The sequence below is a fragment of the Balaenoptera acutorostrata genome, chromosome 20 (assembly GCF_949987535.1).
Source record: "Balaenoptera acutorostrata chromosome 20, mBalAcu1.1, whole genome shotgun sequence".
NCBI classification, from domain to species: Eukaryota; Metazoa; Chordata; class Mammalia; order Artiodactyla; family Balaenopteridae; genus Balaenoptera; species Balaenoptera acutorostrata.
The window spans coordinates 2,595,728-2,623,586 of NC_080083.1; the positions used below are offsets into that span (position 1 = coordinate 2,595,728).

The window sequence follows — 27,859 nt, forward strand, 5'->3', positions numbered from 1 at the left end:
AGAAGTCCAGAGAATCAACCTGCTAGTTAAGAGTAATAGTTTTTCCATCATTCTAGGTGGGTGTTTTATGTTTGTTTTTCTACTTTTCTTTTGTTGACTTTTTGTTGAAAAGGTCAAAGCTTCTTTTGAAAAGATACTAACAATCACAAACAGATAAACACAGAATTACCAAATAACCCTGGAATTCCACTCCTAGGTATATAGACAAACTAACTAAAAGCATATGTCCACACACAAGAATTTGAACACAAATTGTCAAAGCAGCATTATTCACAATAGCCAAAAAGAAGACAGAATCCAAATGTCCACTGACTCATACATAGATAAACAACATGATATATCTGTACAATGGAACAGTATTCGGCCATTTAAAAAAATGAAGTACTAATACATGCTACAAAATAGTTGAACCTAGAAAACATAATGCTAAGTTAAAAAAAAGATTCAAAAGCCACATATGATTCCATTTACATGAAATGTCTACAAGATGCAAATCAAGAGACATAAGGTAGATTAGTGGTTGTCGGGGATGGAGGGAAGACAGGAATTGCGGCTGACTACTATTATGTATGGGGTTCCATTTTGGGTGATGGAAAAGTTCTAGAATTAAATAATGGTAATGGTAGCCCAGCATAGTGAATATATGAAAAACCACTATATTATACACTTAAAAATGGTGAATTTTATGTTATATGAATTATATATCAACAAAAGTTTAGAAAATCATAAACAGATAAAGTACAGCTGGCCAGACTGAAACATGGAGTAGGACAGGAGGTCCAGAACCTTTCATTAGAAGCAAATAACAGTAAAAAGATTATCTCATACACAGTCTATGAAAATATATCAGGTACAAAGTTGAAAATATAAACAAGAAAAAACATTGAAGAAAAGACGAAATCATTTTTTTAAAAAAGTACATCAAAACTCAAAAAATAAAGAATTTACATCCAAAGAAACAGACAAGATTAAGTGAAAGTGAAAAAGGACACAAAAGTATTAAAAATATCCTCAAAAAGAACCAAATAGCAATTAAAGAAATTAAAAAGTTGATCACTGAAATTAAACAACAGTAGAACAGACAGAGGTGAAGGGCAAATGCAAGCAAAGACAGAACTGAGGAATTCTCTCATAACACAGTAGAGCACAAAGATACAGAAATTACAGAAGTTAGAAATGGCAGCTACAGTAAAAGGTTCCAACATTCAATATCCACAGGTGAAAGGCAATATTCTAAGAATAATAGAATAGAATTTCTCAGAAGTTGAAAAAGACATAGTCCTCAGATATAAAAGGGCCTAAGAGAAAAGTTGAGCAGATTTAAAAAATTAATCCACACTGGACATATCAAAATCTTAGAAAACAAAAGATGAAGAGAAAACCCTACTACTAGTCATAAGAAATAAAAAATTGGTTTCCTACAAAGTAAGAAGGATCATAATAAAAGCAGACTTCTCATCAGCAACACTGAACAGAACGAAACACAAATACATATTCCAAGTTCAGAGAAAAACAAATTTGAACCTACAAATTCAGTAACCAAATCATAGTTCAAGTTTTAGGACTACAAACTTTTCAGAATTCAGGAACTCAGAAAATTCACCAGTAACAGCGTCTCTCAAAGAATTCCTAAAGGATGCAATGAAGAGTACACAATGAAGAGTAAGAAGCGGAATAAAAGAAACAATAGGGCTTCCCTGGTGGCGCAGTGGTTGAGAATCTGCCTGCTAATGCAGGGGACACGGGTTCGAGCCCTGGTCTGGGAAGATCCCACATGCCACGGAGCAGCTGGGCCCGTGAGCCACAATTGCTGAGCCTGCGCGTCTGGAGCCTGTGCCCCGCGACGGGAGGGGCCGCGATAGAGAAAGGCCCGCGCACCGCGATGAAGAGCGGTCCCCGCACCGCGATGAAGAGTGGCCCCCGCTTGTCGCAACTGGAGAAAGCCCTCGCACGAACCGAAGACCCAACACAGCCAAAAATAAATAAATAAATAAATAAATAAATAAATAAGAAAATCCTTAAAAAAAAAAAAAGAAACAATAGTGCACTTCTGCTTCCAGCTATGAGCAAGTAACGCTGTCCAAACTACATTCCCATAGTAAACAGCAAAAAAAAAACTGGACAAAGTGTAGGAATTCCTTTCAGACACTGGACAACAGGCGGCATAGGACTTGACCTCTGAGAAAAGTGACACAAATGGGGGAGTCCTAGCATAATCCAGGCTTTCTGCCTGGAGGTGATTTCCAAACTGCATCCAAACAGTGCCCCAGAATCTTATTCATTGAAGAAGCAACCATACTAGTTTGGGAAAGCCAGAGAGAATTTCTGGAGACTTCCAGAGAGGAGGGAGTTACACAGAGAAATATTTCCTGAAATATGAATTTGTGTTCCCTTAAGTGTTTGGCTGAATTCCAATCTGTAATGCATAGGGAGAGCATAGCCCAGTCTTTAAAGGCTGAACTAAGAACAACTTCTGAAGAAAGAACTGTTAGAAGGAATGATAAAACAAACAATTCCCAGAGCTCACACAGGGCCAGACCTCATTCAAATTTCCTCCAGCCAGAGATAAGAAATCTCACTGGATACACAAGATATTCAGTAGATAGCCCAGAAGAGGCAAGTTCAGAATTGGAGGATAAATTAGACCTAGAATAAAGACTATTCTAAACTTGCCTTAAGAGTGTTTAAAAATAAAACTCAAAAGTAACTTCACTGCCTACCAAAAGGAATCCAACTTTCTTTAAAGGAATACAACAAAATCCAGCAATGTTCACATTCTAATCAAAAATTAAATATCCAATGCCTGCAATGATAATTTCACAGGATGAAATTAACAGTAGATTGGAAACTGCAGAAGAAAAGATCACTGAACATGAAACCATAGCAAAATGAAGCAAATGGATAAAAAAATGGGGGGGGTGCGGGGGAAAGACCAGAGGTCCAGTAACCTGTAGGATAAAATAATATAGGAGTAACTGGTGTCTCAGAAGGAAACTAGGAGTAGAGGAGACAGAAAATATACCTGAAGAAATAATGGCTGAATACTGCCCAAATTTTATGAAAATGACAAATACGCAGAGGCAGGAAGCTCAGTGAATGCTAAAGACAGTAACATATACATTCAAAAAGCACAACAAAGGCACATCATAATCAAATTGCTGAAAACTAGTGATAAAGAGAGAAATCTTAAAAGTAACCAGAGGGGGAAAAAGATATAAATAAACAAAGATAAGAATGAGCAAAGACTTCTGGTCAGAAACCAAACAGGTTAGAGTACTACGAATTACATCTCTTAAAATGCTGTAAGAAAATAACTGTCATCCTAGAATTCTATATCCAGTGAAAGCATTCTTCAAAACTCAAGTTGAAGTAAACTTTTTCAGGTAAATAAAAGCTGAGCAAGTTCACTGCCAAAAGACCTGCACTAAGAGAAATGATGCTCTTCAGGCAGGAAGAAAATGTAGCAAAAGGAAACCTGAATATATAAAAAAAAGTGAAAGGAGTCAGAAATCACATATATGTGGGCAATTATATAATAGAAGGGAGAAAATAATATGGACAGAAATCAGTTAAAATACAGAAAAAAGTAAAAAATGGATGAAACTAAAGCTAGTTCTTCAAGGAAAAGAATCTACTAAACTGATAAACCTCTATCTAGACTAATTAAAAAAAAAAAGGAAAAAGAAAACACTTATTATTAACACAAGGAATGGCATCACAACAGATCTAAAAGACACTGAAACAATAAGGGAATAGTATGACAAATCACGGCAATAAATTTAGTATCTTGAACAACAAAATACCCAAACTGACTCAAGAAAAAGTAAAGAATCTGAATGATAACTGTTAAAGAAATTGAGTTAATAATTTATCAGTTAAGTTCTTCCCACAAAGAAAATTCTAGGCCCAAATGGCTTAGATTCTATCAAGTATCTAAGGAAGAAAACAATACCAATCCTACAATGACTCTTCAAGAAAATACAGGGGGAGGAAACACTTCCCAAGCTAATAACCTTCCTAATGGTGAAAGGCTGAATGCTTTCCTCTTAAGATCAGAAACCAGGCAAGGATTTCACTCTCACCCCTTCTATTCAATACTGTACTAGGTATTCTAGCCAGTGCAATAAGGAAGAAACAAAACAGACATCTAGTTTGGAAAGGGAGAAGCAAAACTGTCTTTATTCTCAGGTTACAGGATCATCTACATAGAAAATCCTACAAAATCCATAAAAAAGCAAGTAGAGATAGCAAGTAAGTTTGCAGGACAGAAGATAAATATACATAGCAGCAATGAACAACTGAAAACTGAAATTCAAAAATAAGTACCAGTAACAATCACATTAAAAATATTACATATTTAAGAATAAATGTGACAAAAGATGTACATGACCTGTACACTGAAAACTACCAAACATTACTAAGAAAAATTAATGCAGACCTGCATAAATGGAGAGATATACCATGTTCATGGACCAGAACATTCAAAGTTGTCAATTCTCTCCCAAATTAATCTCTAGATTCAATACAGTCTCAGTCAAAATCCCAGCAAGCTTTTTTGTAGACATTGACAAGTTGATTCTAAAATGTGAAGGCTCTACAATATCCAAAACAACAATTCAGGAAAGAATCACACTACTTAATTTCAGGGTATTATAAAGCGGTAATAATCAAGACAGTGTGCAGTGCTTTATTAAAAGATTAAATGTTTCTTTACACAGAAAAATCATAGATGCAAGATAAAGAAAAATGAAACATATCAGTGTAGAGAGAACAGAAATATACTCACATATATATGATCAACTGATTTTCAATGAAAGCGCCAAAGCAATTCAGTGAGGAAAGGATAATCTTTTCAACAAATGATTTCTAGAACTGAATACCCACATGCAAAACAATGGCTTCAACCCTTACTTCACACCATAAACAAAATGTAATTCAAAATAGATCACAGACTTAAATGTAACAACCTAAAGTTTTAAAGCCTCTAAGAAGAAAACATAGAAGAAAATCTTAGTGACCTTGAGTTTGGCAAAAAACTTCTCAAATATGACACAAAAAGCAAGAAATATTAAAGACAAAAATTAATAAAATGCACTTGATAAGATTAAAAACATATCTCCCAAGGATACCGTAAAAAAAGAAGGCAAAGCTTCTTTATGTAATCTAGTAGATACAGCTAAAACATAGATACAGATTTCCTAAACAATTTTATTTGTAATAACCAAAAACTGGAATAAGTGACTGGATAAACAAATTATGGTATATCCATACCCAGCAATAAAAAAAAATTAATTACCAAGATGCGCCAGAACATGGATAAACCTCAAAAGTATTATGGGACAGAAAAGAAGCCACCGACAAAAGAGTTCATGTGAAACTCAAGACAAAGGTAATCTGTTATGACAGAAAGCAGACCACAGTTTCCTGGGAGTTGAGGTTTGTGGGAAGTGGGGGAGGAGGCCTGACCTGGACGGGGCACAAGGGAACTTTCCGGGGTGACAGAAATCTTTTCTTTCTTCATTTTGGTGGTGGTTTTATGACTGTATGAATCTTGTCAAAATGTACACATATAGTAAAATTTTATTATATATAAACTAAATCCCAAAGTCGATTTAAAAAAAAAAAAAAAAAAGACAGCAGCAGCAACAATAATCTAGGAAATTAGTAATCAGATGAATAGCACTGGGGCAGGAAGGACACACAACCAAAAACTCAACACCTAACCATGTAAGAATCCTCAATCTAGCAGTAGAAAGTGACTTCTTCAACCAAAAAAGGACATCTACAAAAAACATGTGACTAATATTATACTTAATAGTGAAAGACTGAATGTTTCCCTAAACAGAAACAAGGTAAGGATGTCCCTTCTCACTTTGTAATCATGACCATGCTTTAAAGGAGTCCTTGGTAGTACCCAGTAGTACTCAACTATATTTGCTGGTAAGTGTGCTTTCTTGTTCTCCGAAATGACCATTTCATCCCTTCCCTTCTCTTTTGTTCAAAACCTCTTACACCTCCATCCCTGGCGCACTCTTAAGCTGATTATTTCACCTATTTTATTTTTCACAAGGTAAAACAATCACGCAAACTCATCTTCCTACCATCTAATCTCTCAAGAAGGCAGAGGTTCTTTAATATATCACAAATAATACCAGTAGCTACATAGAGTAAACACACATATAGAAAACCTTAGCACAGGACCTGGCTCTCACTCAAGAGTGGCCAAGTCATCCGGCCAGCTTAATACTCAACCAGAACTTGGCACATAAACAGATGTCTTAACTTAGAAACTCTAGGCAATTGATTCCTCTCTATCCATCAACAACTCCTACAATCAGAAGCAGAGACATGTTCACCTCCTGAAATCTGGCATAAAGCCACAATAAGAAGATAATTAATCCCTAACCTTTGGTCCCCCACCTTCGAGAATGGTTCTTGCCATTAAAAAATATATATAACAATTATATACATATAATGGTATTTGGTTTCTGACCAACAAATGTATTAAATGGGAAAAGTAAAGAAAAACACAAAATACATATGCAATGTGCGTAATAACTGTTCCTTACCTGCTGGTGGCGGGTGCTGGGAAAGGTGTACTGAACAGAGTGGGGAGGATAACGACTTTGCTCTGTGCTGAACGCTCCTTGGTTGGGGGGATAACCTGAACTTGACATTATCAGTAAAGAAGTCCTCACCAGGTTGTGAGATCAAGTGCAACAAACAATCATGCTTCTAGGAAATCACCTAAACAGGATGGGGAAAGAAAAGAATTGATAAGTACTAAAGCACCAGGTGTGCTTCTAATAACACAACTATAGCTACATAAACAAAACCACTATTATCAGTAAAAGCTTTCTCTCATGTTACTTACTTAATATAATAGAAGTTACTGGGGCTTTAAAAACATCAATGGGTCATTTCCTCTATACTTAAAAAAGTTTCTTTAAGATATCACAAATAATACCAGTAGCTACATAAAGTGAACACACATAAACTCTTAGCTCAGGAGCCAGCACATAGCAACTGCTCAGTAAACATCCTTCTTTCAGTAAATATCTGAAACACAAATATTACATATTACAAAAACAAAAATCTATGGCTGTAAATTTGGGGGTTGTGAAAAAGTCAATTGTTAAAAGGATTCAAGAGTATTTATAAGGTAAGCATTTCTGCAGAGGAAATATTGTCTTTATTAAATAATTCTGCCCCAAAATGACAGCCTAAGAAGGCATTAGGGATAGAAAAGCTTTCAAGGAAGAACAAAGTGAGCCTATCACTTCAAGAAAAACTGCCAAATTTTTTTTGAAAATGAGGATTTTGGCAAACTTCCATCTGCCACCATGAGCCTGACGGTTTCCCCCCATTTAAAGACTTTTCTGGCAAGACTGATGGTGGTATTAACAAGGGTGAGTTTTTGATATTACATAATGAAATTTGAAGATCTGCGTAACTCAATGAATCAATATTTTCCAAATGACCAATACAGAATTACAAAATAAGGCGTGAATGAAGTATTTATTTAAAGTACAAAACATTTTACCACAGTTCAATAAATAGGCGCAAGACAAACCAATAAATGTTTAATGTGACAGAATATGAAAGGTTTACTAATATGGTTTCAGATTCTACACAGTAACTAACCTTTAAAAATTTACCATTTGTCTGGTTTGGGTGTGATATCAAAGAATATCCACAATTATGTTAAAAGGCTATTAAAATACCCCCTCCCTTTTCTAAATACATGGCTACATGAGGTTAGCTTTTCTTCATAAACTTCCATCAAAACAACACACTGGGGCTTCCCTGGTGGCACAGTGGTTGGGAGTCTGCCTGCCAATGCGGGGGACACGGCGAGCCCTGGTCGGGGAGGGTCCCACATGCCACGGAGCGACTAGGCCCGTGAGCCACAACTATTAAAAAAAACAAAAATACAAAAAACAAAAAACACACTGGGGCTTCCCCTGGTGGCACAGTGGTTAAGAATCCACCTGTCAATGCAGGGGACACAAGTTCAAACCCTGGCCCGGGATGATCCCACATGCTGCAGAGCAACTAAGCCCATGAGCCACAACTACTAGCCTGCGCTCTAGAGCCCGAGAGCCACAACTACTGAGCCGCGAGCCACAACTACTGAGCCCACGCACCTAAAGCCCATGCTCCTCAACAATAGAAGCCACCGCAATGAGAAGCCCACGCACCACACCGAAGAGTGGCTCCCGCTCACCGCAACTAGAGAAAGCTGCGCACAGCAATGAAGAACCAAAGCAGCCAAAAATAAATAAATAAAACAAATTTATATATATTAAAAAAAAAACATATTGCAAGATTGAATGCAGAAGCAGAAATGAGAAACAAGCTACCTTCTTTTCAGATACGGAAGAGGTCTGAAAAAATGTAAAACAATGCCACTATTCTCATCAAATTTTTTGTTATATTTTGGAAAATACTTATTAAAATGTTATTTACGTTAAGACTTGGGTTTATATTATTTTTAAATAAATATCTTTTAAATTTTCCCATTTTAATATCTAATATGGTAAATATCAACATATATAACCCACATAAGCAAAAGCTCTTTGGAGTCCCAAATAATTTTTAAGAGTATAAAAGGAGTCTTGAGTCAAAAAGGTTTGATGACCACTGGCCTAGAGAATCAGGTCATCTTTAGATTGACTAGCATTAGTGCCCTACAGAGGCAGGTCACACCAGGTCCCTGCACTCCTTCTAGAAACTCTGGCCCTGTTAAGGTGTGGCTTTGACATGATGTTTATGTCAAGTGAACTACTCTACTGGACCCGGGTTGTACCAATCAGATCCCCCTCCAGGAATCTGAATTGAGAACGTCAGCTATTGCGAAGTGGCCAGAGTAGGAGTCAAGGTGAGCCAGAGCATGTGCCAGAGAAGTTACAGGGGAGCAGAGGACGCCAGTCCAGACACAGACCAGAACAGGATGCAGAGAGAAGTGGAGCCCAGAGACCTCAAAGGCCCCCCAAGACACACTGGGAACTGCCTAGGCTCACGCTCCTTGAATCAGTCCCCACGAGAAGGCGCTGTATTTCTTTCTTTCTCCTTGGATACCTGTTAAACTGCCTACATAGTCTCACAGTAAGTCCTCTTTGCTTAATACAGGTGGAGTAGGTTTTTACATCTTAGAATCATTAGATCTCAAGTTAAGTCCCAAAATAACTATACAAACCTTGAACAATCCAAATGTCACGTCCATCAACGGAGGAATAGATAGATAAAATCAGGTATATTCATACAAGGGAATATTATTCTGCCACAAAAAGAACAAAGCACTGATATACGCTACAGCTTAGACAAGCTCTGAAACATATGCTAAGTAAAAGAAGCCAATCATAGTGACTGATGATTCCTTTCATATGAAAGTCCAGAACAGCCAAATCTATAGCGACAGAGAGTAGATTAGTGGGTGCTTATTAGGGATGGTGGGGTGGGGTAGAGGCACAGTAGGTGATGGCTAAAGTGTATGGGTTTTCTTTTGTTGTTCACTGTCATAAAATATACATAACATAAAATTCACCATTTTAGCCATTTTTAAGTGTACATTTCTGTAGCATTACGTACATTTACATTGTTGTGCAACTATCACGCCATCCATCTTCAGAGCATTTTCATCTTCCCCAAAAGAACCTCTACACCCAGTAAACACTAACTCTCCATCCCCTCCCCCAGCCTCTGGAACCACCATTCTACTTTCTGTCTCTATGGACTTGACTGCTCTAAGGACCTCATATAGGTGGAATCATATGAGTCACCAGTCCTTTTGTGACTGGTTTATTTCACTTAGCAGAAGTCTTCAAGGTTTATCCATGTGTCAGCATGTATCAAAATTCCCTTCCTTTTTAAGGCTGAATAATATTCCATTGTATTGGGGTTTCTTTTTGAGGTGATGAAAATGTTCTAAAATTGACTGTAGTGGTATCTGTACATATCTCTAACATATTAAAAACCACTGAATTGTACAATGTAAATGGATGAATTTTAAGGTACATAAATTATATCTCAATAAAGCTTTTAAAAAAATTACCTAGCCAAAATCAAACAAGCAAAAAAACTATACAATGCAACCACAAGATTTAAAAACAATTGTGCTGCAGTCCAAGTTGACATATTCCATAGTCCATGAATCTAATACCCACATGTTCATATCTTTAAAACTCTGGAGTCAATATCCATCCCACAATCACTAGCATTTTATGGTTTCATGAGTAGTACTTTTCCTTTAATCTTAGAGGTAAATAACAGTATCTTATAAGCGAAGACATCTTTTTGCTGAAATACAGTATTAGAGAGTTACTGCATACAGTCTTAGGTTTCTGTCCTAAATCTCTCTCCAGAAAGCTTTTTGTCCCTTTAATTTGTTCCTTGACGCTTAGGATAAGGCAAGAAAATTGAGGACACTGATATTCTCAAAGTGATTTCCAATCTGAGGTCCTTCAAAAGACCAGGTAACGTTTGCAGGACTTTCAAGAAACCTAACAGAAACACATATACAAACGAGGGACAGAGGACACCCTCCTAAGCACAACCCCCAAAAGCACAAACAAGACTGTTATCTTTGACAGAGAAAAAATTTTTCTTATTTTTCTGTAAAACAAAGACACCCTAAAATGGCAAACCGCAAACCAGAAAAAGCACAACAGCAAAATTCCGATATACATATACATATGTATCTTTCAAATCAATAAGAACAAATGATCACAACAGAAATATAAGACATGACAGAAATATGGGATTAACAAAGGAAATAAAATTAATGAAGTCAACTTCAATAATGACAGAAAAGTAAAACAAAGAAACTGGCAAAATATTAAAAAATAATGCTTAGTGTTTGGTGAGGGTTGAGAGAAAAAGGTACTGTTTCACACATTACTGGTGTGTATGTAAAATGGGTACAAATTGCTTTCTAAAGAAGAATGGCAATTTATACAGCATCAGCCTTGAAAATATGTATATCCTCTACCACAGCAATTCCACTTCTAGGAATTCATTTGGTTATTCAATACAGATATATCCAAAGATGAATGCCTGAGGATGTTTCTCAAGGAATTGTCCTAAATATCCAATACACGAGCTTAGAAAATTGTTTTTTAAGAAATTTAGCTAATGAAAAATTTTACTTAGAACATGCCACAAAAAAAAGTTCTTATAAATAAGAACATTTTGTTTTATATAGTATGATTTGTATATACCACTACTACTTGATTTTTCATGTGTCTATCACATCTTCACAAGACTTCAAGGCCAAAGGCAGAAATATCATGTACGTATTCAGTTAACATCTACTGAGCAGTATATACTGTGTGTCAACAGCTCTAAATGCTGGCATAGAATGAGACCACGATTGGCATCTTATCTTGAGGTGACACAGACAATAAGTGACCACAAAATACTATGATAAAGTGCTATAAATAAAACAGGATGAGAGAAGGGAAAGGGAGACATGTCTGGCAGGTAGAAAGCCAGTCTCAGCTAGGATGACCGTATGCCCCGATTTCCTGAAACAGATCCAATTTACAACTACTATCCCAGTGCAGTTATTAACTATGCTCCATTTCCTTCTCAAAACGGTCCCAGTTTGGGCAATAAATTATATTCTAAGATGACTTTTGAGCCAAAGCCTTGAAAAGACAAGAGCATTCCATGGAGAGAAACTAGAGAAGCCCTAAGGCAAAGCAAGGATGCTGAGGGAGAGTGAGGGAGAGGGTGACTGAGGCCAGGCCTGAGACTGGGTGGGGGAGACTGCATGGGGTTCTGCTGGTGTGTGACCTTATGTTACAAACATTTTCTTTCAGCATTCATAACTTGTTTTGTCTTTCTGAAGACCTTCTCTACCCCCCAAATTTTCAAATATTCTTCTACTTTCCCCTCTTACACTTCTTAAAGTTTTTTAATACATTTAACTCCTTAATCATCTAAATTTTTTTCTAAAGAATGGTAAGGTAGGGGTCTAGATGTATTTTCTTTACTACTTGATAGTTAATTATCCAAACAAAACCCTTACTAAACATGTCTGCCTTTCCACACCGATCTGAAATGTGAATCATTCTTATTACAACCCAGCAATTTCAGGATATACCCTAGAGAAACTCACATGTACATACAAAAGGATATTTGCAGCAGTGCAATAGGCAAATTTGAAGACAGCCTAAATTCCATATTCATGATAATATACAGCAGTTACAATGAATAAACTAGAGCTATGTTTCAATACATATAAACCTCAAAAAAAGTAAAGTTTAGTGAAAACAACTTGTAGAATGATACATATGTTCGAAATACAGAAAACAATACTACATATTATTGACGCACGGCTTAAGTTTTCTTTTTTCTTTTTCATCATCTTAAGGATTTGGGAAGAGAGCAAAATTCAGTGCGTCAACCTGATCCAAATTCCTACCCAGCTAGGTTTAGAAAATAAAATTTTCTAGAGAACTGTCATTCAATCTAACCTTAAAAGAAAACTTAAGAGAAAGCAACTTTTAGAATGTTACCATCCTTACTACTACTCACTGCACTGTTCCTGCTGTCCCAGCAGCAGCCAGGGGAGGGGTCAGAAGAGGGCCAGCGCCTCCCAGACTGTTTCCTGCCTGCTCCCCGCCAAGGCCCAACTAACAGCGCTTTCACAGACCAGGAATCTGAAGCACAGAGAAATTCAATAATTTCTCTATGTCACAAAGTTGTCAGCGGCAAAAATGGGAGAAGCTAGTGTTTTCTGTGATGCTGTGCAGCTTTCTCAGCAGGTAGTGAGCTACTCTGAGGAGCTGAGATGTGCAGTGAGACCACCCATCAAAACGACCAAGGGGCTTCCCTGGTGGCGCAGTGGTTAGGAATCCGCCTGCCAAGGCAGGGGACACGGGTTCGAGCCCTGGTCCGGGAAGATCCCACACGCTGCGGAGCAACTAAGCCCATGCGCCACAACTACTGAGCCTGCGCTCTAGAGCCCACGAGCCACAACTACTGAGCTCACACGCCACAACTACTGAAGCCCGCACGCCTAGACCTGTGCTCCGCGATAAGAAGCCACTGCTCGCCGCAACTAGAGAAAGCCTGAGCAAAGCAAAAGAGACCCAACACGGCCAAAAATAAATAAATAAAATAAATTTTAAAAATAAATAAATGAATAAAAATAAAACATTCCTTCCTACTAATTAAAACAAAACAAACAAACAAAAAAACCACCTGGGCAGCGCTCCCTTTCTACACACCTGCACTTGCTAGTGGAAGGGGAAAAGTCAACAAGGGAGGGGGGGGGGCGGGGGGGGGAGGCTTTGTTTGTTTTTGTTTCTGGAAATAGATATTATACGTACGGTTTAAGAGTTTCTCAAAGTACCACAGAATACAGAGGGAAAAATCTCCTTCTCACCCTGTCCCCAGCCTCTACTCAGTTCTCCTCCCAAAAGGCAACCAAAGTTACTAGTTTCTGGAGTATCCTTTAGAAACAGCCTTCACACACACACACACACACACACACACACACACACACACACACACACACACACACACACACACACACACACACTTTGCCCCCTACATAAATGGGAGCAGAGTAGATAATATATTGTTCTATATCTTGCTTTTATTACTTAACATCTTAATACATCTTGACAATCATTTTCATGAGTCCATAAAGAGCTTCTTCATTCTTTCTATTGCTGTAATGTATTTCACTGTATGAATGTTCACAAATATTTTATACATTTTCCAAGTAATTCTGATCTGCATCCCTAAGAAATGCTTAGGTGATCTGTCTCTGAGCTCTCCTCCCAACTCAGACATCCTAAGTAAATAAAGCTATAAATGGAATGGAGAGGCAAAAGAAAAGATCTTTCCTGCCCAGAAACTGGAGACAAGTTTGCAAGAGCCTGTGGTTCTCTATTGCACCTTGTTACTGATAATGCCTAGAGCATGTAGCAATGTTCAAGGCCAGTGCCTTGGAATCTGCTGTGAGTTATGCAGTACTAACCAAACAAAGTTGCTAAGGATGAAAAAAAAAAAAAAAAAAAAAGAAAAGATCTTAGCTCAAGGTCATCCAAATTTTTTTCCATCAGTGGCCTACATGATGAGAAATCTATAGAGTACAGTGTTGTTTTCGGGTTGTTTTATTTTCATTTTCAGCAATGATGAGTCCTGAGTTCAACATGTACATTCAATGTCACTCAAATACAAGTCAAATGATTTGTCCGTGTTTCCCTTTTATCATAACCAATCCTTCATGATGTCCCAGTTTTCTCATGTGATTTTAGTGAAGTTTAATTTGAATTATCTTAAAAATAAATTAAAGATAGTTACTATCAGCCCACCACAGGTGGTAACAAAACATCAGCAAAACTAGAGCTTAGCCCTTACTGGGATACACATTTATTGGTCAGAGCGGGCCCTACCTCTGGTGACAAGAACTGCAGCTTGGAGCCCACTACGACCTCCTTCCTCAAAACTTACCCACAAGACACACCACAACAGTTCAGACCTTTGTTTAACCAGTGCTCTTTCTTTCCTCAAACATCTTACATGGAAGCCAAATGTATAAAATACATAATACTCTGATTCAGGGAGAACGGGGAACCTAAATCTGCCTTTTCAGCCCCCTCCCCATCCCCGTCCTGCCTCCGACCCTCACTCCAGTCCTGGCTCACCAAGACACCTCCACAGAAAACTTGACAGTTTGAAAACAACTGAAGTAAAAGAATCGGTTTAAAGTGGAGGCTGAAGGGGAAGGGAAAACCTTAAATGGCAGTTTCCAATTTTAAGTTCAGTTCATAGCTCCAAAACTCATTAACTCACAGTTACATGCTTGACTCATGGACTATAAAAATTCTGTGAAATGTTTAAGAAAACTGGTCAAGGTTTTACGTGCAACAACCTCGTATCATAAACATACATAATTGTATTCTAGGATGAAAATAATATACTAAAACCAGATGTCATTGTTGTAAGTGACGAGCACACATTTTATCTGAATTTTGGAGATAAACTCAGAACTAGCCTCCAACGTTTTGCAAACAGATAGTAAAATACAGTAAAATGAAATCAGTCTATTTAAATTTCTCTTTGAATCTTCCCATATTAACATAATAAAGACACACATACTCACACACAAATTTACTCAACCGGAAACTTATCTTGCAAAACAAAATTTCAAATGCAATCCTAAAAAAAAAAAAAAAAACCACCAAAAAAACAAAAAAAACAAATCCTTTCTCCCCAGGAACTCCTGGCTTTTGGCCTACAATCTTTGCATAATCAAAATGTACTTGGATAGGTTTTCAAGGTGGCCTAATCTGTCTTGGAAAAAGAGCTAAAAATATACTTCGCTGTGGAAGGACTACAGACGCCTCTTTAGATGAGCAAGAATGACTCCACCAAGGGTCACAACAGAGGTGAAGTCCACATTTCACCAAAGCAGGAAAAGGACACAATTCAATTTTCTTTTAAACTATCAAATAATACTTTTTGATACAAAAGTATGGCATAGGGGAATGGCCTCTATGACACTGCAGGTGCCAAACACTGGATACTAAGCTGAGGCAAATCGGGTCTCACTAATTCTCACAAAGCAGTTCAGCTCTAGCCCAACTCCAAAAGCCCAGGAGGCAGGGAGAGGCTAAGGACCACCCCCTGGGATATCCCAACCACCTAAGAGTCTCTCGGTTGGTGAAGGTTTGGAGAAAGCCCATCTGAGCCTATCTCGGGGTCCAGCCTCCAGGAGAGGAGACAGAGGCTAGAACCATCCAAGTGGATTCTGCAATTTGTATGAGATCAGAGTGGTGCTAAACTGGAACAGAATTTCTCCCGTAAAATAATCTAAAGCATTCTTCCCTTTGCGGGGCGGGGAGGAGTTACTCTGGGGGAATGTCATTAACAAGGTGTTTTATTTGTGGCCTCTTTTGACATAATGACATCTCACTTAGAAGACAGATTAAGGGGAGCTAAAGAAAAAGACATTTTAGACTACCCTACCCCCGATAAAATATGACAGTGAAAGGAACACATTAATATGGGCATAATCATTTGATTAATCTAAGAATACAGACATTCAATAAATAATTCTTGAGTGAAAACAACAACACTACTCTATCCCTACCTAAGGTGAGAAAGGAGAAGTTTCCAAAGACAGCGGCAGCAGGCAGCAGGCAGATGACTGAGAACCCTGTGGCACAGCGGCACTGTACTAACCTAATTCTCTAAACTGAGCAATATTCACTCCAGCTATAAGAATGAATACATTTCAAAGTGAAATGGACAACTATTGGGACTCCCCTGGCGGTCCAGTGGTTGGGACTTCGCCTTCCAGTGCGGGGGGTGCGGGTTGGATCCCTGGTCGGGGAGCTGGGATCCCGCATGCCTCACAGCCAAAAAACCAAAGCATGAAACAGAGGCAATACTGCAACAAATTCAATAAAGACTTTAAAAAAAAAAAAAAAAAAAGGACAACTATTTACCAACCCTCTCCTCCATCAACACAAACAAAGAACAGGGTATTGAGATCAGAAAATTTTTAACTTTGGATGCTTGGGATTAATAGACATGACAATACCTAAGGAGAATAACAGTCGCCATTTATTGAGCCTTTGCTACATCCCCGGCAGTGTACTAAGAGCATGCTGTGCACGAGCTCACCTAAACCACTAGTTCTACTATTACCCCTAAGAAAGGCTTTGGAGAGGCTAAGTAACTTCTTCAAGGTAATTTTTTTAGCTCAGAGCTATCTTAAAGATAATGTTTTGCTGCCTCCCCTCTAACCTGCTAAGAGAGGCTGCTAAAGGTTAGGAAGCAAAATAAAACAAGTCTAATGAACAGACTCTACTTCTATGGTATATACCAAAATAAAGTAGAAAAAAAGCAACTGACTTAAAAGGTACTGAATTCTATACAAAAATAATAATAATAATAATAAACAAAACCATCAGAGACCTGTGAGGGCAGGGACCATCTCTTCTTTCCACGCATGGCCTCCCCAGCACCTAACAGTTCTTAGCTCTCAACACACCCATTCCAACAGCAAGTCCTAGCCTTCCTTCCATGCCCCGCCCCCAAGCCTCCCATGCTTCTCCATCTTGACTACCCCCATCCTCATCTCTTGCTGCAAGAAACTCCTAATGGGACTTCCCACTTCAATACTTTCTCCACTCAAAAAGCCAAATGTTTTTTAAACCATAAATCAGAACACATCACTCTTCTGCTCAAGACTCCTCAGGAGCTGCCACGCACTTCAAACAGAATCTGAACTCCTCACTGTGGCCCAGGAGCTGCCCCCGCCCCCCCACCCCCCCTACTGCTCAGGAGGCCACAAGGAGCTTCCTTCCAGCTCCCTCACCCAGGGCCAGGCCCTTCCTTGACTCAGGCCTTTGTCCTTCTTTACTCTCTGCCTGGAATGCTCTTCCTGGCTCACCCTTGGGGCCGAGGACTCCTCAAAATTAGGTCTCAGTTCAAATGCCATCTTCTCAGAAGGGCCTTTCCCAGCCACCCTCCAGTTACCCTTTTTGTTCTTCTACAGATTAATCATAATCTGAAATGCAGTCATTTGTTTTACTTATACTGTCTTCCCCCACTAGAATATAAACTCCCTGTGTGATTCCCTACTATATTCGTTGGACAAAAGAAACAAGAAGTGTGCAGAACTTATTTGAAGGAAAGTTTGAAAATCTACTGAAGAACATAAAAGTCTGTTTGAACAAAAGGATAGGAAGTACACAAAGGTGTCAATTTTCCTAAAATTAACCTATGAATTCAATAGTGCCAATCACTATTCAGTATTCCCGATAAAAATCTCAGCAAGATTTCTTTTTGAACCTCACAGAATGATTCTGAAGTTCATCCAGAAGAATACATAGACCAGAATTGCCAAAGTCTGAAAAAAAAAAAAAAAAGAGTAATGAACAGATGACTAACCCTACCAGTATTAAAATTATAAAACAACAGTAATTTAAAGGATATGATAACATATATCAAGAAAACATAACAGATTAGAAACAGTGCCAAACATATTTAGTAAATTGATAAAAGGTGCAAATCTGCTAACTGGGGCAAAGGCTGGATTATTCACCAAATGGTGCTGACACAACTGGTTACTTCAGGGGAAAAAACATACACACCTCTATCCCCCCAAAATATATGTCTACCTCATGTCCTGTACCAGAAATGAATTCCAGATGGACCCCAAAAATTAGAAGTTTAAAAAAAGGAAAAGGAAGAAAAGCAAAGCAAAAAAAAAAAAAAGAAGAAACAATAAAAAATTAAAATCTAAAGACTTCTTTGTTTTAAAAATACAATCAAGGGACTTCCCTGGCGGCACAGTGGTTAAGAATCCGCCTGCCAATGCAGGGGACACGGGTTCAAGCCCTGGTCCAGGAAGATCCCACATGCCGCAGAGCAACTAAGCCCACGCGCCACAACTACTGAGCCTGCGCTCTTGAGCCTGCAAGCCACAACTACTGAACCCACGTGCCACAACTACTGAAGCCCATGCGCCTACAGCCCATGCTCCCCAACAAAAGAAGCCACCGCAATGAAAAGCCAGCGCACCGCAACGAAGAGTAGCCCCTGCTCTCAGCAGCTAGAGAAAGGCTGCACACAGCAACAAAGATCCAACACGGCCAAAAAAAAAAAATACAATCAAGGTATACAATCAAGTATCTCACTCATGTGCCTCTCAGTTCTCCATCCTACAGCAAGCAACAAGGAATACCAGTTTCCTAGGTTTTGTTTCAGAAATATTCTATGATATAAAAGCAAATATGTACACACTATTTTTCCCCCTTAAAACAAGCAGTAGGGGGTTTCCCTGGTGGCGCAGTGGTTGAGAATCTGCCTGCCAATGCAGCGGACACGGGTTCGAGCCCTGGTCTGGGAAGATCCCACATGCCGCGGAGCAACTGGGCCTGTGAGCCACAATTACTGAGCCTGCGCGTCTGGAGCCTGTGCTCCGCAACAAGAGAGGCCGTGATAGTGAGAGGCCCGTGCACCACAATGAAGAGTGGCCCCCACTTGCCACAACTAAAGAAAGCCCTTGCACAGAAACGAAGACCCAACACAGCCATAAATAAATAAATAAATAAATTTAAAACAAGCAGTAGCATACTATACTTAATGTTCCTCACTTTGCTTTTTCAGTTTAATAGATGGATGAATATTTTAAATTTTAGATTAAGGAAGGTCTAAGCAGAGCATGAAACCCAGAAGCCATATACAGACCAATAATGAAAACAGCTAACATTTAGAATTTTTACTTACCGTGTGCCAGCCACTATGCTAAATGTTATTTACATTATCTCCATTTCCATTCTACAAATAAGGAAATTAAGGCTTAGAGAGGTTAAGCAATCTGCCCAAGGTCACATAGCCAGCACAGTCCCAGCTGGATATATCTGACTACATAATACTACAAAAGAACAGCTGGGGGGTAGGGGGATGTGCACATACGTAAAAAGTGAATACCCTAATATGTAAACAGATCTTCAAATCAATCTGAAAAACACCAATAATCCCATCAAAAAATAACCAAAGAAAAAAGCAGATAATTTCTAAAAGAAATACAACTCCCTTCATTAAAAAATGTTCAGCGTCAGTAGCAATTGATAAAGGCCAATTAGAATCACTTTTTTTTCCACTTTTTTTTTTTTAATTAATTTATTTTTTGGCCGTATTGGGTCTTCGTTGCTGTGCGTGGGCTTTCTCTAGTTGCAGAGATCGGGGGCTACTCTTCGTTGCGGTACGCGGTCTTCTCATTGCGGTGACTTCTCTTGTTGCGGAGCACGGGCTCTAGGCGCTCGGGCTGCAGTAGTTGTGGCTCACGGGCTCCAGAGCACAGGCTCAGTAGTTGTGGCGCATGGGCTTAGTTGCTCCCCGGCATGTGGGATCTTCCTGGTCCAGGGATCAAACCCGTGTCCCCTGCACTGGCAGGCAGATTCTTAACCACTGTGCCACCAGGGAAGTCCCTTTTTCCACTTCTTAAATTGGCAAAATGCTTTAATGTGTAATATCCAGTGCTGGCCAGGGTCTGGAGCATACCCATACACTGTGACAATATCCATCCAAATCTACACTATTCACGTATCTGCAACACTACTTTAGAAATCTATGCTACAAAGCTGCTTGCATAAATATACAAAATAAATACACATACATACACACACACAAATAATTCACTACAGCTTTGTTTTTCTGACAAAACACTACTGGCCGGAAACTGATTAAACAAATTATAGTGTTTTCTTTTTATAAGTGAAATACTATGTAACTGTTCATGACAGAAGTAGCTCTAAAAATACCAACATGGAACAGCAGTATACACAAGAACAGCATATCATGGTCCCGTAATACAGAAAATTACATACACACAGAAAAAAAAAAACAAAACCTGAATGAATACACAACACTTAGCAAATCACATCTAGGAAGTGGTGCTTTCAATTTCTTTACATACTTCCATATTGCACTTCTGTAAAATAATGTATTACTTATAGTAAATAAAAGACAAGTAAAGATTTCAAAATAACATATCCCCCTTCACTCATTAAAATGGTTTTGTGTAAATATAGAGTAACTTCTTCCACCCCTCCCCTCCTGCTCAGTTTATGCCCTCCCTCCTTCGTTCCTCCTGCCCCACCCCATTCTCTCACACTCACACACTCAGTTAATGGACTACACACTCCCTACTTCTGGTATATTTACACTGTGTATATTTCAGGCTGTAACTCCTAGAAAGCACAAGTTTTGGTTTCATTCCAAATACTTAAAAGTTATCATTATTCCAAACTAAATTAAAAGAACTTAATCAAAAGTAATACAAAGTTAAATGTCTTTGAACAGGAGTTCAAAGGCATGATGATTACTACTTAAAACATTTCAAAATTATACAAATCCCTGTGCTATTGCCAAGGGAAATGAACTGCTGAAAACAGATTACTCTGATGCTAAACTGTGTATGACAACAAAATGTCAAGAAAAGAGCCTACCAGTTAAGTAAAGTATGGGGGGGAGGCAATCTCTAACCATAAAGGTGACCCTCCTAACAACTTAGTCAAATTTTCCTAAAAAAAATGTAACCTCAATTTATTCTGGTTTAATTTCAGTTTATGTGTAATGAAGAAAAAAACCCAGAAAAACACTCCAAACTTTATTCCTCAAGTAGAAACTGCCGGCGGGAGGCGGGGATCAAAATAATTTGGTAATCTTAACTTTTCTCTTCCTTTGTTCTTGACTAATCTACTCAAAAATTTAATTTTTGATATAAAACTAATCAAGTACTATTCTTTCAAAGGGATCCCTTCAAAGGGATTTTATAATAATCCTATAAACCAACTATTCCTAACTCACATTTTTTCCCTAGCACTGAACTCCAAAGTTCCCTCCATATATAAATTAACCCATTTTTGTTCTAATATTACCTGGAAATACAAATAATCTGAGATAAACTGATTCTGCGCTTACTTTCTCTTTCTCCCAAAAATCCCAGTAAACTGAGAAATACTTTTTTAAAGAAATGCTTTAATAATTCACTGATAACAGATATTTTATCTCACTGACACTGGGGAATTTCTACCTGTTTTTTTATTTCCAAAAACTATTCATCATCAAGTTCCCAAATGTGTATCCGTTGGCTTCCACAGCTGCACCAAGTAACTCCAGCAGCTGAGCTGCTTTTTATGCATTCAACAAATTTCTACTACACCATTCCTGGGGACAGAGTGTTATTCTGGGAGTGGGGGCAGGGGAAGGATCAAAAATAACTGAGACACAGACGTGCCCACAATGGGCTTATGGTCTAGTGGGGACTAAACGGGCATGCGCATAAATAACTATGACGTTATAGCAGAGGCATAAGTTAGGCATTAAGAATTTCCAGACCATAAAACACTTTCTTCAGAGAAGAGGGAGGAGGAGGAGGCTGACTTCCTGGATGAAGTGATATGTGCTCAAAACCCCTCAAAAAATAGGCAGTATGTAGGTGCGGTAGAGTTTGGAAAAGTAAGGTAGGGAAATAGCATTCCAGAAAAGAGCACAGAATGGGAAAAAACAACCCTTCTTAATGCAACACAAAAGAGGCATATTATTTAACAGCCCAAGTGGAATAAAAAAACATGCCATGGGACTTCCCTGGTGGCACAGTGGTTAAGAATCAGCCTGCCAATGTAGGGGACATGGTTTCGAGCCCTGGTCCAGGAAGATCCCACGTGCCGCAGAGCAGCTAAGCCCATGCGCCACAACTACTGAGCCTGCGCTCTAGAGCCCGCGAGCCACAACTACTGAGCCCGTGTGCCACAACTACTGAGCCCGCAAGCCTAGAGCCCATGCTCCGCAACGAGAAGCCACCGCAGTGAGAAGCCCGCGCACCGCAATGAAGAGTAGCCCCCGCGCGCGGCAACTACAGAAAGCCCACGCGCAGTGACGAAGACCCAACGCAGCCAAATATAAATTAAAAAATAAATAAAATTTATTTAAAAACACACATGCCATGCTTCAGTATTCATGTGAGGACATTAGTTTAAGAATACTACGCCTTTTCCTTTAAAATAAATTTTATGGCATGAGTACCTATCGAAAACTAACATTATATATTAGTTTTCAACATGGCATTAAAAAGATAGTTCATGTTTACGCTATTTATCTAAGCTTTCATATAACAATTGAAGTTTCTCACACTTTAAAAAAAAGTCCAGAAGTTTGAGAGTAAGTGAAGCAAGCAGTAACTAATATATAAAATAATTTAACCTATCTATTTGTATCTCAGAGGTACCTAACCATTGGCATAATAAAATTTCCATCACTGTAACACTTAAATTCCAGGAAACATCAGTAGGTCCAGATAACCTTAAAGACATTTCTGTTTAAGAAGACAGTCATCATAGCAGATTAAAAATGAGACAAATAGGGGCTTCCCTGGTGGCGCAGTGGTTGAGAATCTGCCAATGCAGGGGACACGGGTTCGAGCCCTGGTCTGGGAAGATCCCACATGCCGCGGGGCAACTAGGCCCGTGAGCCACAATTACTGAGCCTGCACGTCTGGAGCCTGTGCTCCGCAACAAGAGAGGCCGCAATAGTGAGAGGCCCGCGCACCGCGATGAAGAGTGGTCCCCACTCGCCACAACTGGAGAAAGCCCTCGCACAGAAACGAAGACCCAACACAGCCATAAATAAATAAATAAATAAAAATTAAAAAAAAAATGAGACAAATAATTCCTGGTGATCATGTTACTAATGTAGACCAATACCAATTTTTTTCAAGCTATATTTTCATTGCAGAAATGTAAAGTTAGGGAAGTACCTACATTCAATATCTAAGCTGAGTGACTGACCACTCATTCCCCACCCACCCCAATTTTTGTTTTAAGTAGTAGTCAATCATCACATTGACTCATCCCATGGATTATATGGTGTCCCAGAAGGAGCTACCCTGGAAGGCAGAAGACTGGATTCTGCTACTGGCCAACAGTAACAATTTAGGCCAGACCCCTTCAATTCAGTGACCCTCAGTTTATTCACCAGTAAAACAAGTAAGACTAGATAATCTACTTGACTCTACATTCTGTAACTCTATAAATTATGAGCATTTTATTTTAACCAATTTAGATTGTCTTTGAGATTATTATTAAATAAAAGTAACAGCAGCACACATGGAAGAATCAAACTGAAGAGCTCCCCAGGAACATTCTCATGGCTTTGTATGGTCTCATTTTCACATGCAAAGAGGAGCCCCTCCCCCCCAAAAAAAATGTTGTATCTGAAAACAATCCAAGTAATATCCAAGTAATATTTTGACCACACAAGCTTACAAGCTTCTGGGGTAGAAAAAAATGGTAGAACAGTAAAAATGTTCAAGGAAAACCACCACCACAATAATACCAAAATAAAAAACAGATGCTCTACATACAGTTATTGCTACATGACAGAAGCTTTCATAGCTTTTCAATACTCCTAAGGAGTCCTGATAGAAAACCAATGTTTTCTTTCTTTTTTTTTTTTTTTAGGGGTATCTAACACAAGATTTGATACTCTTTATTAAATTGCTATTTATTAAGATAGAATTCTCAAACTTTTTTGAGCATCAATACTGGCATGGCTTCAAACCAGATGCACTAAGAAACTCAAAGAAATGTGAGACCTTTGCTCTTCAGAGATCCTCACAATTTAGTTGGGGGAAAATAGGCCATAAACACCGGGGAAATTAAACAGCCATAAAATAAAAATACTAGATCAATAATACAATTAAAGGGACAGGGCAGCATGACAGGAGATGCCAAGTCACCTGGAGCTGGACTGATCAGGAGAAGCTGGGCTTAAAGTCAGAGGAGGCTGGAATGGGCAGCTCTAGACCTGACCGTCAAGGAGTATGAGGCTGTGGGGATGCATGGCTCCTAGGACGAAACATAATAATAATATTCTATCTAAATGTACTTTTGCAACATTAAACCTGAAAAGGACAAAGTATCAATCTACAGACTGAGTTCTTTGTGCATGTAACTGATCTGGTCAACTTTATACTTCTATAGAATTTAGTAACATGCTGTAAACATACAGCATGCCACACTGGTTGAACAAGTGAATGAACTACACACCAACAGATAAGTCCAGACGTAATAAATTCTGACAACCTTTGTACCGTATTCCAGTAAAATCCAGTCTCTGAAGTAAATGAACACAAGGAAGTAACTAAGTATTTGAGATCTCTACCATTCTCAGGCATCAGTTAAGAATTTGAAATTGCAATTAAGACAGGTCACACACACACAAAAAAAAGACAGGTCACAAAATAGTTAAAACTGAACAACAAAACAAACACAAAAAACCTGAGTAACAAATAGCCTGACATTTACCTACATCAATCCCTGGCATATTGAAAGGCCTCTGCTTTTCTCCTGCAGATAACAATGGCAAGACAATCTCCCACTTCACAAAATTTACAAAAAAAAAAAAAAAAAAAAAAAACACCGCTTAAAAAAAACTTGATTAATCCAAATATGCTTGGCCTTGGAACAAATTTTACTCAAACTCAAAGATAGTTAATTTTGAGCATTCTGTGCTTTTTTAAAAAATTATGTGGGCAGGGCAAATTCTTAAGTTTTACTATATGATTAAATCCAACAAGACACCCAGTTAAAAAATATTTATTCCTGGGCTTCCCTGGTGGCGCAGTGGTTAAGAATCCGCCTGCCAATGCAGGCCACACGGGTTCGAGCCCTGGTCCAGGAAGATCCCATATGCCGCGGGGCAACTAAGCCCGTGAGCCACAGCTACTGAGCCTGCGCTCTAGAGCCCGCGAGCCACAACTACTGAAGCCCGTGCGCCTAGAGCCCGTGCTCCACAACAAGAGAAGCCACCGCAATGAGAAGCCCGCGCACCGCAACGAAGAGTAGCCACCCCGCTCGCCGCAACTAGAGAAAGCCCGCGCGCAACAACAAAGACCCAATCAATGCAGTCAAAAATAAATAAATAAATAAATTTTTTAAAAAATGTATTCCTCATAGGTCATGGAGAGAAATCACAGCTATATAAATATGTCACAGCAGGTTAGCAGGTGTATTTGGTAAGCTGTAATGCGAACACATTTCCCTAATTAGAATACAATGTTTATTCGTTCAATAAACATTTGCAGTGTCAATATCCTAGGCATTGCCTCCAAGATAAAGTCAGAGAAGGCTCCATTCCGCCCTCAATAGGAGATAAAACAGGTACGTACCTAAATACAAGGTAGAAAGTGTAAATGCCATGAGAGGAGATATGCAACTAAAGTATTTCAGGAGAGAAGAGGGAGCTGTTACTCTGGCACAGAAATATAACCTTTTCAATCTCTGTAAAGCAATTTCATAACAGCTCTTTTAGGCTCACAGCAGCAACCTAGGAGAGCAGATGTTTTCCTGCTATCATAGATGAGGAAACAAGCAGAGAAAGACTGATCATGTTCCAAAATGACACCGTTAAAGGAGGAATCAGGACTCTTTGTATTATATTTTCTCTGGGGTAGGAGTCCAACATATGGCAAGCCTTTTGTAAAAGGAAAGAGTATTTTGGTTCTGCAAGTAATCACATCCTTATGTATGTATGTGCATATTATTTATATACATGTGTGTGTGTTAACCCTGATTTCCATTAACAGGTGTGCTTAAAGCAAGGCAAAGCAACTGTGTACTATAAATATTAAAATAAATAAATAAACCTCCACTGGATTTTAACAGAATGAGAAAATAAAGACAATGTTTCTTTCTGCAACAACTTGCTTATTTCTTCTGTAATCTTCACCCATGTCTAAATAATATTCTAAAATTGGTCTGCTCCTGAGACTGGGCAAGTTAGTTCTGCCAATAAATATCTTTATGAAAGGATACATCAAAACATTTTCAAAAACTATTAAAAATTAAATAATGCCATCAACTCTTCAGTTATCCAAGAGAGAGTCACATGTGACCAATCAGCAGCAGTTATTGATCACGACATGTTGAACGAATGAATGAATATTTGTAGGCATTTTAAAATCCCAGGCCTGTTGCTCTTTACGCCACGTTCCGCCTCCAGTCACCGCCTCACCAAGGTGCACGCAAGGAATGTAAATTTCAGTACAATTAGGATATACTTGGGGAAGCAAATCTGATGCAGGTGAAAACACTAATCCCAAAGATTAGAATTACCCACACCTCTACTCTCCAAGGGTAACTCTGGAGAAGCGGCACTGTAGCATGCAACATCGGTAAAAGAAAACTGACACTTTCTGAGCAAACACTTTTCACAAATATCACCTATTCCCACCCACACCTTTAATACACGACTATACCTAATCCGGCTAATTCGAAGAATTCAGTCTCCTCGCCACTAAGACTGACTTCTCAATTACAGTTTCTCGAATCCCTCCTCCCCCCAAAAGAGAATTCACACTAAACAGCAACGGTAAAAGGCAGAAGGTACCGGGTTCCGATCTCCACCGTCTCCCCCGCCCTCCCTTCGCCATTACACCCCAAGTGGTTTGGTCGCAAAGGTGAACTAGTTTGCTCTTCAGGCACTTGTCCACCGCTGTCACCCGCCCTGACCTCTTGCACACTCCCGGGCAGCCACCAACTCCGCCCCGGAGGGAGAGCAGGCCGCCACCTGCGCCGGCCCCACCCGCGGCCCCGGCCCGCGCCCGCCTCGGGCCCCGCAGCCCGCTCCCCGCAGGACACCCTGGGCGCCCCGGCCCGGCCGCAGCCCATTCTTCCTCCAAACTCCACGAGCCTCCCCCGCTCGCCCGGCCCCGCTCCCCGCCGCGCCCGGCTCGCCCCGGCCGCCGAGGGCAAAAGGCCGGCGGCTGGGCGGGTCCCGAGCCGCCGGGCCCGCGACGCCCCTCGCCGGCCGGAAAGCCTCCCCCGCGGCCGGTGCCCCGGAGCCCTCAGCGGCCCCGGGCTAGCGGGGGCCCGGAGGCCGGACTGAGGGCGCCGGGCCTACTCACCGGGAGCGGACGAAGCGCGGCGGCCGACGCGGCCCCGAGCCTGAGGGGCAGGACGCGGCCCCGCGCGCGACCCTGCCCGGGCCCTGGTCGGCGCGGCGAGCCGGGCGCTCACTCCAGTCGCCGCCGCCGCCGCCGCTGCTGCTTCGCCACCTCGGCCGCCATCTTGATTCAACCCCTCTCCTCCGCCCCCCCCACCCGCCGGCCCGGCGGCCGCGGCTGAGGCTGCTCCGGCTCCTCCTCCTTCCGGAGGCTGGGAGGCCGACTCCCTCCGCTGGCCGAGCTTCCCGGCCCCCTGGCGTACCCCCTCGGCCCGGCGGCGGACCCAGGGCGCTGCCATCGCGCCCGGGACTCCCCGCGGGCGTGGGAAAGGGAAGGACGCGAGGCCGTGCCCCGGGCCTGAGAGCCCGGGCTGAGGGC

The 27,859-nt window shown here is 40.1% G+C and overlaps 1 protein-coding gene across 14 annotated transcripts in view; it reads right to left on the bottom strand.

Moving 5' to 3' along the window:
• Nucleotides 1–27,859, bottom strand: part of NCOR1 (nuclear receptor corepressor 1) — a 147,772-nt gene that overhangs the window by 119,572 nt on the left and 341 nt on the right. For 13 of the 14 annotated variants that reach the window (XM_057535237.1, XM_057535236.1, XM_057535231.1 and 10 more), the window contains exons 1-2: nucleotides 27,443–27,593; nucleotides 6,570–6,747 (exon numbers count right to left, since the gene is read on the bottom strand). In XM_057535237.1, the coding sequence (XP_057391220.1) occupies nucleotides 6,570–6,677 (108 nt within the window). In that variant the 5' untranslated portion in view covers nucleotides 6,678–6,747; nucleotides 27,443–27,593. Of the gene's footprint in view, nucleotides 1–6,569; nucleotides 6,748–27,442; nucleotides 27,594–27,859 lie in introns of those variants that run through there. The other variant, XM_057535226.1, reaches the window with a different exon arrangement.